Source organism: Augochlora pura, chromosome 1 (genome assembly GCF_028453695.1).
Source record: "Augochlora pura isolate Apur16 chromosome 1, APUR_v2.2.1, whole genome shotgun sequence".
In the NCBI taxonomy this organism is placed as follows: domain Eukaryota; kingdom Metazoa; phylum Arthropoda; class Insecta; order Hymenoptera; family Halictidae; genus Augochlora; species Augochlora pura.
The window spans coordinates 19,996,616-20,014,154 of record NC_135772.1 but is presented as its reverse complement, the minus strand read 5'-3'; the positions used below and the strand labels follow the sequence as shown (position 1 = coordinate 20,014,154).

Below are 17,539 nucleotides of genomic sequence, written 5' to 3'. Positions count from 1 at the left end.
ACGGGGCCAAAAATATTCGAGTGTGCTCGAAATTGGATCGATAATTTTTTCGTTGCAAAACCTTCACGATTATCGTGCTGATATAATTTATAATACTATGATATATAATATAATACAGCCTTGGTATAGTATAGTATAGTACAGTACAATACAATATAAAATACAATGCGATGCAGTGCAATTCAGTGCAATACAATATAATATATTGCAATGCAATACAGTATAATATAATGCAATAAAATAAAATAAAATATTGTATAGTACAATACAGTACTATACTGTATACAGTACTATAGCATAATATATAGGATTCGACGTGGCAGCAGCCGCAGAGAAGGAATTCCTGCATTCAGGTAATTTCCGATGGCGGTGTTTGGTCCCGGGGGCGGAAACGGCATTGGTAAAAACCGTTCGAACCGGAAGAGCACTTCGCCGTCGGAAAGGGCAGCGTTTCCGGGCAGGAAACTTTGAATGGAGATTAATTTCTTCGGCCATGAAAGACGCCGAGGGGGGGTCCGACAGTAACCGATTCGCTAAGGGATCGCGGGGAATGCGGTTTCGGACTCTCTCTCTCTCTCCCCCCTTCCCCCCTCCGGATCGTCTCTCTAGAACGGGGCACCGCCAACCCGGCCACGGTGATGGTTGCGGGTTGGTCTCTCGGTCGGCTTCCACGTACCGTCGTCCCCAGCGCGTTCCCTTTTCTTAACAACGTAACTAACTTACGTGCCCGAGCCCAGGCATCGCTTGAATCTCCCACGAGTTGCGCAACTACCTCCGGCCGGCGTCGTCTCGAGTGAAACTGATCTCGACCCGTGCGCTGCTCTCACGCCTATCTCGCCGCGGCTCGAGCTGCCGCTAATCGATACCGGCGTGGTCTCTGCTTTTTCGAAGACGCTCTCGAGCACCGACGCGACGACGACGAATAAACATTCCGAGACGTCGAGGCTTTTCGAGCGGCCCATTTTTCAGCTGTTTTATCGTCGGCTAGAATCGGTTTTGGATTTTATTAATTTCGGGAATTCTTACCTTTCGTTTTCTCAATTTTTATTCATTTTTGAATCGCGTTAACTGTCACTTGCTAGCGATTATTTATTTTTTACTAATTTTTATTTCTTGTCTCACTCGTGGATTATTCATTAAATTAGGATAGAATTTATATATTTGATACAAATTTTTCTGCTTTATGGTCGGACTTTCACACGGAAAATTAGCAAGTTAAACAAATATCTCAACCCCCGAAACAGCGTTCCTCGGACACACGCTGCAGGTCGATCACCATTTCCCCCGATCGCTTTGATCAGAAATTCGCAATACGGAACAATCTGCTCGGTACTGCCCCGTTCAATTATTAGCCGACATAACGAGTGTCCGGATCGCGTCGAATTTCCCATCAGAACGGGAAACGTCTCGGTCAGCCAAAAGACGGCATTTCCTCGTTCGCGGAATAACGACGACCGCCTCTATAACGCCGGGGCGACACGCTGCGCCCCGGTGGGTTACGTGTGGCAACCAATCCCCCCCGCTCCGCGCATCGCGAGACATGTTTTCCCTATAATGTCGCCGCGGATATTCGAGCGGCGAACGTCCTAGAATCCCCCGGTATAGATTGCCAGCGATGGGGATTCGCCGGGAACGTTACATGAATATTTAACAAACGCTCGGTAACGACGCGGCCGATATAATATGCGAAATTATAGGAGAAATTTCGGGGAACACCGGTGCGCGGGGCGAACCCTTAAAAGCATCCGCGGGATGAACCGCCGCCATCCGATGCGAGATTTAATCTCCTCCTCGAACAGCGAACTCGATCGAAATCTCCGCTGAAATAGAGTTTGTTTTTTCGAGACGATGTGACCGCGTATTTTGTGATTTTTCGAACGCGTATTTTGGAAACACGTTTCGGATTTTTGTCGAACAGAAATATTCGCTTGGCCCTAAGTTATGGCAATTTTATGACTGGGTTTATTTCATTTATATTTTATTTGATTTATATTTATTCAATTTTATGACACGATATTTAATATCGATTATTGAAACAGTATTAGGGGAAACAGAAATGTCCAGCATGGGGGATGTTTAACAGGGTTGGTCAGAATTGGGTAAATTTTATTTAAAAAAATAAATATCGAGTTAAATCAATATTTCATTATAGTCTCTATTTAATCGAAGAATTATTTTATCCTCCCTTATTTCAAAATAAAATGATATTTCCCATTTAGAATATAAGGGAAGGCAATTTCAGCGAAGACCTCTGCTTCATCATTTTATATAATTTATTTAATTCCACAGAAATATCGAATAATTTCACTACTATTTCCTATTTAAACTTCCGTGTTTAAATAATTAAACATTCGCGATTCTACGTTTCCCCACCGAAAGGCCGACGTCCGGTTACCGCGCGACCGTTCCACATTTTTCGCGGCAATCTCGTTGTAAGGTTCATGTCCAACATGGCGGACGAAATGTCTCATTGGGAAACAGTTTAGAGCGGGCAACAATATCGAGCGGCAATCCCCGTCGAAACCAAGAGGGGGGGAGGTGGAGGAACGTCGGGACAAAGTCGCGCGCGCGGGCTATTAAAACTCCGGCTGCTTGGCTCTCCGCGGCGCGCCCGGCGAAACAAAACGGTATTGCAAACAATTACCGAGTCCGGTCGGCGAATCACGGAATATTCAGTTACGTATAATCCCGGGGAAGCGGTATTTTAAAAGTTTCGCTACGGAGGGGGGTCCCGGGCGACTACGGGGTTCCGAACCCGGCCAGTTTTAACGAGAATGTTTATAACTGTATTTAAGCGCATAAACAAGCTGCCGCCCCTCGGTAGCTACTTTGCCACGATCTTTCCCCCCTCCGCGACGCTGCGGCTTCGCCAGTTTTCTTTCGTCTTTTTTGCCGGAAAAATCCAAGGCGATCGTCGACGCCGTCCTGAAGTACTTTAGTATCGAATATGGGAGAGGATTTTTAATATTAGACGTGGAAATTGTTTTAATATTTGATAGAAAGATATTGTTTTCGTATCGGATACAGAGAAATTATTTTAACATTGGACATGGAGGAATAATTTTAAAAATTATTTTAGCATTGGACCTAAAGAAATTATTGTAATATTGAATATGGAAGAATAATTTTAATGATTATTTTAGCATTGGACGCAAAGAAATTATTTTAATATTGAATATGGAAGAATAATTTTAACATTGGGAATAAAGCAATAATTAAATGCGCGACGAAAGGTGCACTCGCGATTAAAATGTAAATAAAATCGAGGGTGCATATCTAAATGCTTATAAAATCGTTGTCCCCTAAAGGGAAACGGCACGATGTAAGACTCCATTACCGTGGATTACCGGCAGCCATTCGAGCGCTCTGTGATAACGCAGAATATCGACAGCCTATTAAAGAGTACCGTGGGCGATAGAACGCTTTAATGAGTACCATCGACGCGAGATCGCGCCGAATGACAGAAACGTAAACTCTGGTAGATACGGAGTTTCTTGGGAACGGTATCGCGAGTACCAACACCATCGGAGGAACTTTTTTTCAGATCGTTGACGATCGGAAGAGACGACGGTCGTCCCCTGATTTCCGTTCGATTTTACGAGGTCCCCGGCGTCGTCGCGCCCTTTAACCGCTTCGGCCACTTTACAATGCTCGCGTCTCCCTATCTTCGACTCCGAACGCAGACGGGACCAAGTCCAGCGAAGGTAGACCAGAAGGCGCGTACCCGATTTTAAAGGGGGGCAGTTATGATTTTATCTGAAGCACCGGGTCGACCGGAGAGAGGGACCTTCTTACCAGAGTCCCTTCGCGAATTTTACGGCGCCGTAAAACGGTATATCGCCCGGCCGGATTAATGCGTGTCCCCGCCTCGAGCCCGTAAATCTTCGACGAAACTGAAACTGTCCCGGGGAAAATCTTTTCGGCGACCTTCGACCTACGCGAGCGCTTTTCACGTTGGACGCGTTGCGCTAAGAACTCGCCGACAGGGACCATTCTTTTGTGTAAAGGGCGCCGCGCCATTTTCTTTTTAAATTGAATGGGTGTTCGTTTGATATTTGCTGAAATCTTTTACTGTATTTGAAAATTATTATAAATTATATCTTTAATTATATTATTATATTAATTATATTATAATTATTATTATAAATTAAAATAAAATCGCAACCCCTTCTGATTAATACCTAAGCATCAATTAAACATTAATTCTCTCCCCTAGAAATGCTCGCAATAAAAATCGCACCAGCCTTAACAAAAATAATAAATCAATGGATTAAATAAGCTTAAAATAAAAAGCCCCGCGTAGATAATATTTCTATAATTTTCCGAAATCTCCACTTGCACCTAGTGATGGATTAAACCGAGCATAGAACACGTATCTTAATTGAATTGAATCTCGCGAGGTTTGGTATCTCGGTGGCGCGAATTTTACGATCGCGAAGACTACCAATTACGTCCGAATGAATTCGTCGCGACGATCGTGGCAAGGCGAGGTAAATCAGCGGATATCCAAGCGATAGCGCGTGCCCGCGCCATCCCTTTGCATGTTCGGCGGCAAAGGGCACCCTTTTTTGCAGTTCCGTGGCACACGAGGTCGGCCGCGGCGGTTCTCCGGTTTTAAGGAGCCATGCAATTTAGCGATTTTTCCGCGCGATTGCGAAGATCGTCCTGTTAAAACGGGGCCGATGAAGCGGCGATAAGAGTTCCAATTCTGGCTGGGAATCCGCCGCCGCCGCGGGTCACCTACATCACCGAGCAGGGTGTACATTTGCATATCTGCCGGACGTAGAAATTTTAATGTACATTTTAATGTAAATACCCGCGGAGTTTTCTCTGGACGCGGTATCCAGGCTTTTTGATAAGGCTGCCGATTAAACGATGATTTACATATCTGCTGCCGCGGGTTGTATCGCGTCCCACGCGGCTCGCACGGTGCCCATTCGTTCCGCGGAATTGACGTTTTCGGCGACCGTCGCTCCCATGTCGTTTAATTAAAATTTTCCCGGTGGCTTTCTCAAGTTTTACCTGGACGCCGGGCAAACGGTTCCTCGGCGGGTACCTGTCCGGAATTTGAAATCCCTGGAACGCGAATTTCGCGAGATTCTTCGGTCGCGCGCGAATGTTGCCGGGATGATTCCAGTGCGCCGGTATAGAGGGAATCGGAGAATTGGCGATTAACAAATAGAATTTCCAAGGGATAGGCTCGTTGTCAATTCATTTTTCTTTAAATGACGCGCGACAATGTTGGACGATTTGAAGTCGATAGTCGATACGATAAGAATTAGAAAATAATTTTTAATAATTAGTTTATCATAAATCAATCTTCCCAAAATGCAATAAATAAATAAATAAATAACCCAAATTATATCGTACGCTCCGCGTAATTACAGTTTCCGAATTCACTTTCACGAAATCAAATCGGCCGAATCTTCCATTTAAATCGCAGCCCCGAAAATGTTTAATTAAAAAATTGTATCATGCAAATGACAATAGAACAGCGCTCGCGCGAACGAAACGTCTGCGAATAATTCACCAGCACCCCGACGCTCAGTTTATCCGGCCCTCGGCAGCATTTTCCGATTCCGCTCGGACTTCCTCGGCAACTTCAATTCGCTGGGAATCCGTGAACGAGCATTACAGTTTCCAAATCTTAATGCCCTTATCTCGCCGGCTCTCTTAAAAAGCAAAGGAGAGGGAGGAGGGGAGGGGGGTCGGTTCGGTCGGGAACACGGGTAGTTTATCGCATTCCAGGGTTTCGAGACCGACGGGAGGGATTAGTTCGGCGAGAGGAAACCATGGATTAGTAAATAATTTATTTGACGAAGTAATTTAACTTTTCTAATTGATCGTCTCCCTATTCTCCGCCCTTTCCGTCCGTAATTTCGTCGAATGACCGAGGGTCTACGAGGGCCGCCACCCCTCTGGAGCGTGTTAGACACTGGGGCAAGTTGAAACGTGCAACTCTCCGTGCTCGGTTTTGCAATTAATTATTTCTCACGGTGTTCTTACACTTTTGCCGTCTGCTTTTATTTGGTCCATTGTCCGAGTCGTTTTTAGCCGTTCCGTTGTCACTGTCTTTGTTGTTATTTATTACTTGTTTTACGTTATTTGGGGATTGTTCAGCGGATTAGAGTATTGTATATTATATGGAATAGTTGTCAGTAATTAACCCATTTGCATCATCGATTTAGTTCAGCTGCCGTCGTTTCAGAAGACCGTCGCAGTTCGCGGAATATTCCGCGCTCGGTCTTAGAAGACCGTCGCGGCTCGCGGAATATTCCGCGCTCGGTGATAGAAGACCATCGCAGCTCGGATGCAAATTTGTAAAATTCTTTTATTACATTTTATAATAAAAAGTGATGAATTTTGAGGGCTTTAATATGCAATTTAAGAATTTCAATTATAGATTCGAGTCGTTAAAAATAGAAATGCTGTAGGTCGATCCAAGTCGAAAGAATGAATTATTTAAGTTAATTCCGTATTTACGAGTGAAAAAGCATCGTCGCGCAATTACAGTTTAATTCAACCTCGAACCGCGAGCATTGCTCGGCGAATAGTTTTCCGGAAGAAAATTCCGCAAAAGCGGCGGCGCGCGACCGTCCGTATTAATTACAATTAAACGCCGCTTCCAACAGTGGCTCTATTAGTCTATTAATTTGTTATAAATTATAAACCGTTCGTGGCGGCACTCCGCCGGAAAATCGTCGACCCCTGGCGTTGAACACGCTGTCTCAATTACACGGGCGGCGGAACAAAGGGATCCGGGGACGCACCCCCGGCTATTTTTCTTCTAATTCACGGGGGCAAGCAATTAATAAGCGTTTCAAAGGAGATAACGAGCTCGTTACGGGAGCCGTCCGAGTATTCGTTAACGATAGGGAACCGACTCGTTCCGGGGGATTCACGCTCCGCCCGCCTTATCCTCGTTCTTTTCCGCGGGCCTCTTCTGCAACGCTCTCCGCCGATGGTCGAGTTCCTTGTACGGTGAGGGGAATATTAGATCCGTCGGAAGCCTCCGCCACTTTTCCGTAAACGCTTCATCGTCGAAAGTGCTGAACTTTAACATAAGAAACGCCGAGAACTTTTCTACGAAAATCCTTGTATTTACCGGTGTAAAATCGTCGGCCGTCGCTGGAGCGCAAACGATCGCTGATTTCTCAGGAAGAAATCGTAAGACAGTTCTCCATGAAGTATCAATAAAATAAGTATTATTTTCGGCATTGTTTTTCCATTGCCAAGTGTTCCGAATCGAAGCTTTAATTTCCAGTAATTTTCAACCACCGACGAGATCATCCCTTCGTGAGATTTTTATCCTATTGCAAAATTCGAAAAATTTAAGCTGCCTTTGTATTTATAAATTAATAATACAATATAGTATAAAATAACTAATTAATTAAAATCATTTATTTACTGAACAGAATTCCTCATCGAAGGGCATAAATTAAACGCGAAGTCGCCGAGGCTCGTATCCCGAGCAACATTCGGTCGGAGCGATCCGAGTAACAATTACAGCATCGGGAAAGGATGATTAAACATCGGCGAATCGGGTCGTAAATTCGAGGCGAAACGGAGATACAGTAATTTTCTTTCGCGGACGGGGTTTCCGGGTACTCGGAGAACTCGCGATCGATTTCTTTCGCCGATTAATGGATGAACCGGCAAACACGGTTTCCCGTTCGGGACTGGAATACTTAAGTCGGGTATCCCTCTCTGTCTCTCTCTCTCTCGGTTTCAGTAGTGTTTACCTAGCCGGTTCCCGAGCTTTTAATCGTTTCAATGTTTTCGCGGCTTAATCGTTCGCGACGGACGAACGCTTCCCTTCGCACGTAACGCGCCGGACCCTCCGGCCATTTTCCTTTTCGTGCGAGCCGCGATTCTCTCTCTCTCTCTACCCCTTTGAATTTCGCTTCCCGAGACTCGCACGTGTGAACCAAATCAAATTATTATATAGACACGCCGGGAAGATCGGCGCGTACGTGATTTTACCCTTAACGATTTCGGTAAATAAACCCCCCCGTAACGATTAGGGCAAATAACCACTTTAACGACCGCTGGTTATAGCTAGCATGAATGGTTTTCTTTGAACATGAATCCAATCGCGAAACGATTCTATGGGGTCCTCGTGTTGGAGGTTTGGGGCGAAATCGATTTTTAGAACGAATCGGTAATTAATGTAAATATTGGAAATTTGGAAATTTGGAAATTTGGAAATTTGGAAATTTGGAAATTTGGAAATTGGAAATTTGGAATTGGTAATTTGGAATTAAAAGTTGGAAATTCTGGGGATTTTTCTTCGGACAATTTGTTTCAAATATCTAACTCGAAATATTCGTGTCGACCGAGTTTGCCTCCAAATATTTGTCAAACAATCGCTCTTAAAATATTTATATGAAACCGTCTGTCACCAAATATTTGTCACACTATCGTTCTTTAAATATTTTAAACCATCTGTCACCAAACATTGCTACCTCTGCCTGCCTCGAAATATTTTTTTCCTGTTTATAAATATTCCTCTTCTGACAGTATACACCCTCTTCTATAAATAGACACAAAATTAATCGAAACTCTCAACTAACTATCAAATCAAAAAATAGAAAAAGTTAACACTAAAATTAACAAACGAATACCCAGCAAATTCAATGTATTAAAAAGCCATTTTTCAGAAATTAACGCCGCGCAGGTTGAAAAGCGTTCAAAACCCCATGCGACACTGTCTATTAACCCTTTGGCATGTAATATATCGTCTGAATAGTTACAAAAAATTTAACAAAAATCCCACCCATTTTTTCCAATATTTAAACATCGAAGTAAAGATATTCCAACAATAAATAAAAAATTGTTACATTATATACACCATAAAAGAAATCATAGATCATATAGTTGAAGCCGTCCGCAATAAATCTCCCTAAAAAAGAAAACCACGAAAAAAAGGGGAAGCACGATTTGGTGACCGTAACAACACCATGATCGCGGCGCGACTAAAGGTTGCGTCGCCGCGCAGTTAATATTTATACGACTAGGATAAATATTTATTTTGTGCCGCATAAAATTCGGCTCCGCCGGCCGGATCATTAATATTTACACGGAATAAAAAGCGTCGCGGTGAGATTGAATTTTCGAAATATATCGGAGGTGTCCTCCGGAAACTGTACAACAGCCCGGAGCTGATTCGAAGCGCTGCGAGCGTAGCGTGCATATATCAAACGTCGCGCTGCAGTTGGAAAGCAACCCTGGGGGGGGGGGGGGGGGGGGGGGGGGGGGGGGGGGGGGGGGGGGAGGGTGGTTGTTTCGACGAATATGAAGCGAGCCAAGTTGGTGTCAGTGGCCGGAAAAGAGGTGGCAAATTTAAGGGAAACGAAGCCAGGAAGAATAAATAATGAGGCTCGTTACCGTCGAGTTTTCGACGTGACTCTTCATCACGGAAATTGGCCCCCCCCTCCCCGTTGTCATGGAACCGCAATTACAGCTACCGCCACACGTTCCAGCCAGCGCGGGAACAGCGAGACCGCTTCGAATCTGGGATTAGAGGGGCGTAGGTGATTCCGAAGACAATCGAGCCGCGAGGACAATAGGGTGGCGACACGCGGCGTATGGATATTTTGAGTCCTCGCCGAAAGAATTACGATGTTTCCGTCGTTTGGGAGTGGGGGAAAATAATTTAACAGCGGACAGGTACGAATGGAAAAAGTAGAAAAATTTCTGAACGAGAAGAAAAAAATTACGGGAAAACGATGTAAAGGAGGACTAAATATATTTTTCAGCGTTTGCCATTGTTTTAATTGGCCGACAAAAGCTCGCGCGGAAATAAATAAGCAAGAGTTGCGCGGACAGGGCTCGATAACCAACGAACAAAACGAGAATTTTAATAAACGACAGAATTATCTTACGGCCGCGGAGGTATGGAAACGATAAAATGGAGGGCGGTGTAATTTTTGCGACGTTACGAGCCACCGTAATTCCCTAATGGAACGGCGAGCCGGTGTAAAAATAAATAAGTAGGGGTTGTGAACAACTCGGTAACCGATAAAGAAATTTACTAATAATTTACTAGAAAATTAGCTAATAATCTAAGCGGGCGTATTCGATTTTCTTACGAAAAAGAGAGAATTCGAAAATTATATAATGTGGATTGGATAAAATTGACAGTCGCGATGAAAAACGACGCCTCGTTGGTTCGTCAATTCCATAGCCCAAAAATGGGCTTAGAACTTACGGGACACCCTAATGGCTCGAAAGTACATTCAATATTCTGGAAATAAAAGTTGCCGGCAGTAACGGTAGCGGCACGCTTCCGATAGTTGAAAGTAGCCTGGTCATATTTAAACCGGTGCCGGGCGTTATAAGGTCAGGCACGCCACGCTGAATAATGCAGGGCACGCCTAACCGCTATGAATTCACATCAAACAAAATGGTGGAAGTGAAGGGGGAAGGGAGCCCTTCTACACCCCCCCGGCATCACTCGTTTCTTCCCGGCGGTTTTCGTTTCGTTTTTTTTTTCTGGCATCACGACACCGTAAAAGCTAGTCGCGTGTTCCCGCCGCGCCGTTTTTATCGGCGAAACAGATGCCCGATAATTCGTTTCGATGCGACGAGGGCTCGACCGGCGAAAATAGGCTGTTTCTTTTTATTCGAAAACACGTCGGTCGCAGAACCGATTACCGCGGCCCCGCGATCAACAATCCGTCAACGGGGCACGTGACGGTTTCGTCTACGATCGTCCAGGCCTTTTTCTCTATAGTCTAATTCTCGGGAATATTAGAAGAAACAACCAATTATTCCTCGCAAAATGGCTACATCATCTCTGAGTTACCTTTACTTCAACTCTTCTCACCTGACAGATAATTTACGACACTGTACATTCTTCACAATCTCACGAAAACGAATCACACGAAATTTCTCTTCTTCAACTACTGTACTACTACTATTTTACGTATTTTATCTTTCCTAGCTATATCCTTTCTGTTTCTTCCTTTGTACTAAAATAAAACGTCTCACACTGTACATTTGTCACAGCCTCGAAACACAATTTGTCAGCAAATCACCACCTCGTCCACTCTGGTAGCTAATTTCTTCCTCCGGCCAAGAATTGGGCAATGTTCGAATAAATATTTAGCTACGATAATTATTTCACTGAATTATTTTCAGTGAGATATTTTATTCGTGTAACGACTGTTCATTATTCGTTATGAATTATTCTAATTACTTCTTAGAATGAGTTATTGTTCGAATAATATCTTCTTCGAATAAAAATTGATTCTAATGAATTCTTACTCAAATAATAATTTATTCTAATGAATTTTTATTCAAATAAAATCTTATTCGAACAATAATTTAGTCTAATCGATTCTTCCTCCAATGAACTCTTTCTCGGTTAAAAATTCATCTAACCAAACCGAATATTTATTCGACTAAAATTCGCAACCCCCCACCCCATAACCCATCCTCCAAACAAAGCGTCATCACACAAGAGAAAGAACACTGAACACTGTACATTACCTTCAAAAACACCGTCACCATCCGGAGAAGTTACTCGCAGTCCGTTTGCGGTCGAACGAAACAAGATGTCACGATCAATTTACACCCGCGCCCCGTTTGTTGTTGCTCCGCGGCATCGACTTCGAAAACTGAAATTCTTCGCCGGTTCTTCCCGAGTTTCTTATCCAGATCCCCTCGGTTGCCCGCCGATTTTATCAAACTTTCCACACAATCGCCGAACAAAGTTCCGCAGCTCCTTCTCTCTCTCTTTCTCTCTCTCTCTTTCTCTATCTCTCTCTATTTCTCTTTTTATCCGACACTGCGCCACAGTCAAACATATCCCGTTGGAAAAAACGACTCGTACAGGAACGAAGGAACGCTCCGCGGTGCCCGGCGTGTAACTATCCGAGCAAATAAACGAAAATAAATAAAGACCCTCACCCCTGTAGGTCTCTGGAGAGGGGCGACGCTCGCCGTATGCAAATACATTTCGTAAACATTGTCGCGACACTCGGCGTCCGACCGTCCTCAATGACTCTCCTCTCTCTCTCTCGCTCTCGCTCTCTCTCTCTACTCTTGAGAACCTTGTGTCAGTAACCGTATTCAACCAACCTAGGTAATTGCCAACGGTTCAGAAATTATACCTGAAGCAATTTTATATGTAATTTTCGCCGTCTGCGATCTATTATAACTGAAATTATGGCTTTTTTATAGATTAGGAAAATTTGAAGATTTCTGCTTTTCTTGGGGGTTGAAATATTGCATAGCTGTGTTGTAAGAGTCATGGGGAAATCCAGTATATAGTAAATAAAATGGTAAATGAAATAATAAATGAAATAATAAATAAAATAGTAAATTAAATAGAAAATAAAATTCAATCCAATCTCTACGTGGAAACTATTTTTTTTTTATAGTTACTTGTTCTTGGAAAATTATTGTATATATAATATTTCTTACGGCGCAAACGAAATTTAATCTCCGAAATGTTATTTAAAACTTTCGTACGTGTGTTTCGACGGGGTCGTATTTGCTTTGGATTTAACGAGGTATTGCTCGTGTACAATTACTGCCAATATTACAATGCAGGTAATCGAATATTCGGAAAAAGAACGTCCGATATATCGTCTTTTTCCGAGCTTTATCATTCTCGCCGGAGTTAAAATAAACCATCGTTTTTACTCTTGCCCCTTTTATTACGTACTAGATATGAATTTCGTTTATTACCGATTTTATATATTGGCTTTACAAGCAGACGACGTGACTTCTTAATTATTCTGCAACGAAGCGAAACTCGCGCGTTATCGATTTGGTATTTTTTGTATGTACCGTCGGTGGACTGCGGATTTTATCGGTTTATTATCTGTTTTAGCGACTGTATATTTTATCAATGGTATATTTTATTAATGGTATATTTTATCAATTTATATTTGCTATTATAGCATTCGAAAATGATTAAATAGAAGACAGAGTAATGCATTGCTGTTTTATACGGTAAAAGAATTTTGCATAAGACCACTAAAAAATTTTTTAGACTTTTAATTTTATTATTAAAATGCTTATCATTCTTCACTAAACAATACTAGTATCCCTGCATAAATTTCATCTACTGTACAATCGATCAGGAATATTTCTAACTTGCAGTCTAATAATTAAATCCCAGGCTAATAATTAATTTAAAAACCGTCCACAATTTCATGAGTTTATTTCCTATTACCGATTACATTGTCTTCCACTAAGCCACGCGATCTTGCGAACAAAAGAAAGTTCCAAACTCTCAATATGGCTTCCCCAATAGAACCTCTCAATTCCATCCGCTCGGTTCGATCTTCTCAATTCGGTCTCTGCAGAAATCAAATGAAATCAGGGCACAGATTAAACACCGAAATTTAAACCCTTTGCACACGAAGCCATTTGAATTACAAATCTAAAATAATTCTTCTGCTTACAGTATTTCTATTTTATATTTTATATTTCAAAATTGGTCAGAAATTAGTGTCACCCAGATATGGATGACGATAATTGTGTTAATAATGTTTTAAATCTAAGCTTCGACGATATTTGTAAAAATAATTTCGGAACGTGGTAGAACAATTTTAATAAGGTCGCAGAGTCGGGTGCAAAGGGTTACGTAGAATCAGGGTTATTGACACAAAGGTGGAGCCGGAAACGGTTCGACAGGATTTTCGCCGCGGCGAGGATCGTTCCTCGGAGACGGCGAACGGTAAATCACATGACCCGCGTCCGCTGCAGGAGACTCGGCGCCGCTACGAAATTGAAGTAAAAATTCCACGAACACGAGACACGTGATTATTTAAGCCATCGTGCATGACGAATGGACCTATCTCTCTCTATCTCTATCTCACCTCGGCCCGCGACGGGCAGCAGACGATTCTGGATTCGGAACACGACGGCCTCGACGGCCCCAGCCCGGCCGCCATTCTTCTACCAGGACGTCGAGGGATTTCGTCCATGACGACGTTTTTCTTACTTTTCTTTAGATTCTCGAATACTTTTCGTTTGTTTCTTAGTTTTTTAGTTTTTTCGTTTCGGACGCTGTGCAGCGGCGGCCGCCAAGCGAGCGATATTAAGAGCCTATTAAGAGCCGTACGTCTCATTTGTTTCAGGTTCTGCCACCTTGGAAGTCGGCCAAGGACGGCAGCATGTCCTTCAAAATACGCACCAACGAGTCCAATGGACTCATCATGTACAGCCGCAGCGGCGCCCATTCCAGGGTAAGCGACCTCAAAATGTATTTTTCACCGAATAAAAACCCTTTCAGGATGTCTAGAGGTTTATTGGTGAGATACCTTGAATTTTTATGCAAAATAAAATGTTTCTTAATTGTAGGATTAGTTCGTCAACTCGTAACCTAGATAATGAATTTTTACGTGAAACAATAGCTTCGATGATCGCAGGATATAGCGATCTCGAGAACCGCAAAGAGGCTCCGAGCGAACGGAAATGAAAAGCGCGCGAACGAAAATTGACAATTATTCCGATCGAACGCTGTTCACGGCGATTTATAACAGCGCGGCGCGTACCGCGAGATAGAAGCACCAGCTGCGAATACAATCCGGAGAAGCATTCGCTCATGGAATTCCGTTAATGAGCAGCGAGCACGAGAACTCGCGTTGCAACAAGTCCGCGGCGCGAGCAACGGGTTTCCCCAACTTTCCGATTTATATTTCGTTTCGTACCGCTCGCGCTCGCGCGGCGGCAACGGCGGCCTTGATTATTCGCGATTTTAACGCTCCCCTGCTTCACGCCGAAATATAATTCCGGGAATTACGCGGCGGGGTACCGTTTAAATTCGAGATAACCGCGAGTAGCCCCCGTGGAACGAAGAGCGAGCGACGAGCAAATGCATTACGGGCCCTCCTCGTCACCTGGTCTGTGCATCACCTGAGCGCGCGCCGGAAACTACCGAGAACTGCCGGAAACTTGCTGGAGCGGCGCCGTTCGGCTCGACGATAGTTATTTCTGATTTTATGAGAACTGCGTGCTCGATTTTGTCTATCAATTTTTCGCGTTTCTCAAAAATCGTACGAAAAATATTTTATTTAAACTATACAGAAATTGTTGACCTGCTTTGCAATCTATTTGATCGTTGCGTCGATTTAATTTTAAGTTCCATTTTGCATGCGTTTTATGGATTATTTTCTATGAATCAATTTTATTCGTCGCAGAGGGTGTCTGGTATTTAAAAAAATTATGTAATAATAACTCAATAATAGGTAGCAAATTAATTTAATTAATATCTCATAATCGAAGCCTCGTAGAATATTTTTGCAAAGGAAAATGTTGCTTCAAACTACCGAAAAAGTCTTTCACTTCACAGAAGTAGCATAATTTTGGGGAAGCCTGTACTAAGTACCCTTTCATATTTCTATAATATTTTTCAATAAATTTGATTTATTTATAAGAATGTTACGTATTACCCAGAATACGATATTTGTGCACGGGCAGAAACAAATCAATGTTCTTAGAAGCGATGGAAATTAAGATAGGAAAATATACACCTCGTATAAGTGGTTCGCCTTGCGAGGCACAAGCACAACAGTATCGAATTACGAGGGGATCCCGAGTTTTTTTTCGGGGTGTCCGGAGAGGCCACGATCAGTCGTAGAAAATCATCTGCAAAGAAAAGAGCTTCCTCGCGCGCCGTAAAATAAAGTTTCTTCATTTAAAACTACACCTTAGTTTAAATGTATTCGAACACCCATTTCCAATAGAATGTATTTCAACAATGGTGCGTGCGTTTTATTTGTCCCCGCAGCAAGACTTGTTCGCGTTCGAGATCCTAGGAGGTCATCTCTATCTTCACGCGGACCTCGGAAGCGGCTCCGTCAAAGTGAAAGCGTCGAAGCAACGCGTCGACGACGGCATCTGGCACTACGTCGCGCTCCGTCGGACGAAAAGGGAAGGACGAGTCACCGTCGACGATTGGGCAGTGGAGTTCCGCACGCCAGGTAAGACGAAAGAAATTATGCCAAAGTCCGAAAGGACACCAAGTTACAATTTAAAAAAATTAAATTCTATTAGGTTCAACTCTATAGAATAATGTCACCATAGTGTCACCGTAGTTGTGATTGTATTAAAAAATTATTATATAGGTACCTAGATCATATACTGACATATAAGTAGCTATCTAACGCATAGAATACTGTGCCATATAATTAAAAATAAAATTACGCAATGTTTAATAAATCGAATATATAAAATTACCAAATAATATGAAATCAATTAATACCATAAATTAATACCAAATAATATCAAATAAATTAATACCAAATAAAATAAATACATGAAACAATGCATCTCGATGTATCATCGATCCCAAAAAATAGCATTCGGATAAAATCGCGCCCCTTTAATTATTTTAACGAGTTTCATCATCTCATCAGCCCATTGTCACGACGAAACGTCCGAATTCCGGGTTTCGCTAACGACTCCACAACTCTCGTCAAAGTGGTAGAAAATTAACAGTAAAAAGCCGCGTACTTACAACTCATTACTGCAATTAGGCGAACGAATAACCACCTCTATAGTTTACCAGTTACGACGCGTTACAACATCGCTCGTCCGTCTCGCGTCACGTATTCGTATGGAATTTCGCTTCTCTTGCTATAATTAACAGGATCTTAACAATTTTCAGCGGCGCCTTAAACTCGCCGGCAAACTTAAACTCGCCACTCGACGGCAAAGGGGTTGAAACATTCTTCGGACACGCGGAACTAAATTCGCGCGGGGGCGACGCGAACGAAGCAGGAAAAACGCGGCCCGGTCGAGGAGCCGGGGCCATTCATAATTTACCGTCACACACTCCGGGGGAACACTTATCTGCAGCCGTAGCTAACCGTTCCACGCGTGAAACATAATAAATCCCCGCCGTTCCCTGCGTTTTTTTCCCTACGTTCCTGCAGTTTTATTGCCGCACGGATTATCCTCGTACGCGCGCCGCCGGACACGTACGCGACGCGTTCCCTCGGCGCTTCCCGCCGTTAGAAAATCAATCCTACGGCGCGGTGATTAACCCTTTGCGGTCCACCCCTGCGCGGCGATTAACGCGCGAAAATATTTGCGCGAGAATTCTGCCGTCGATTATTATTTACCCGCGATACGAGATGACGAAACTCTTGCGCTGTGATTTTAGTCAACGAAGATATTTATTTACTGGACGATGTTAATTTGATATTAAGTTTACTTTAGTTTATTATTTTTTTTTATATATTTCCTTGGTATTAATAATTGTAATAAGTATTTTTGCAAAGCTAGTTCGATTGACCATTTGAATTCGAACGGTGATCCTGATCTGAGCTAGTAGAACGTTGCTAAATAATTTTTATAACAATAAAGCTTAGATTTAGAAGATTGTTAAGTAGCGAAACTGTCAATCAATTTCGTGTCAATAAAAATGCACTTTGGTACGCAGAATGGAAATAACTATGAGCGAGGAAAATTGTTTTACATTTACAGTGAATATAGCTTCGATTCCCATAAATCTACTAATCTCTGCTCTTTTATATTTAGCTATAATAATAATAATAACAACTACCTCAATTTTGGT

The 17,539-nt window shown here is 42.8% G+C and overlaps 1 protein-coding gene across 1 annotated transcript in view; it reads left to right on the top strand.

Moving 5' to 3' along the window:
* Nrx-1 (neurexin 1) overlaps positions 1–17,539 on the top strand; it is a 371,741-nt gene that overhangs the window by 271,017 nt on the left and 83,185 nt on the right. Inside the window, 2 exon segments of the mRNA XM_078182335.1 lie at positions 14,097–14,204; positions 15,749–15,941. Of these exon segments, the coding sequence (XP_078038461.1) occupies positions 14,097–14,204; positions 15,749–15,941 (301 nt within the window).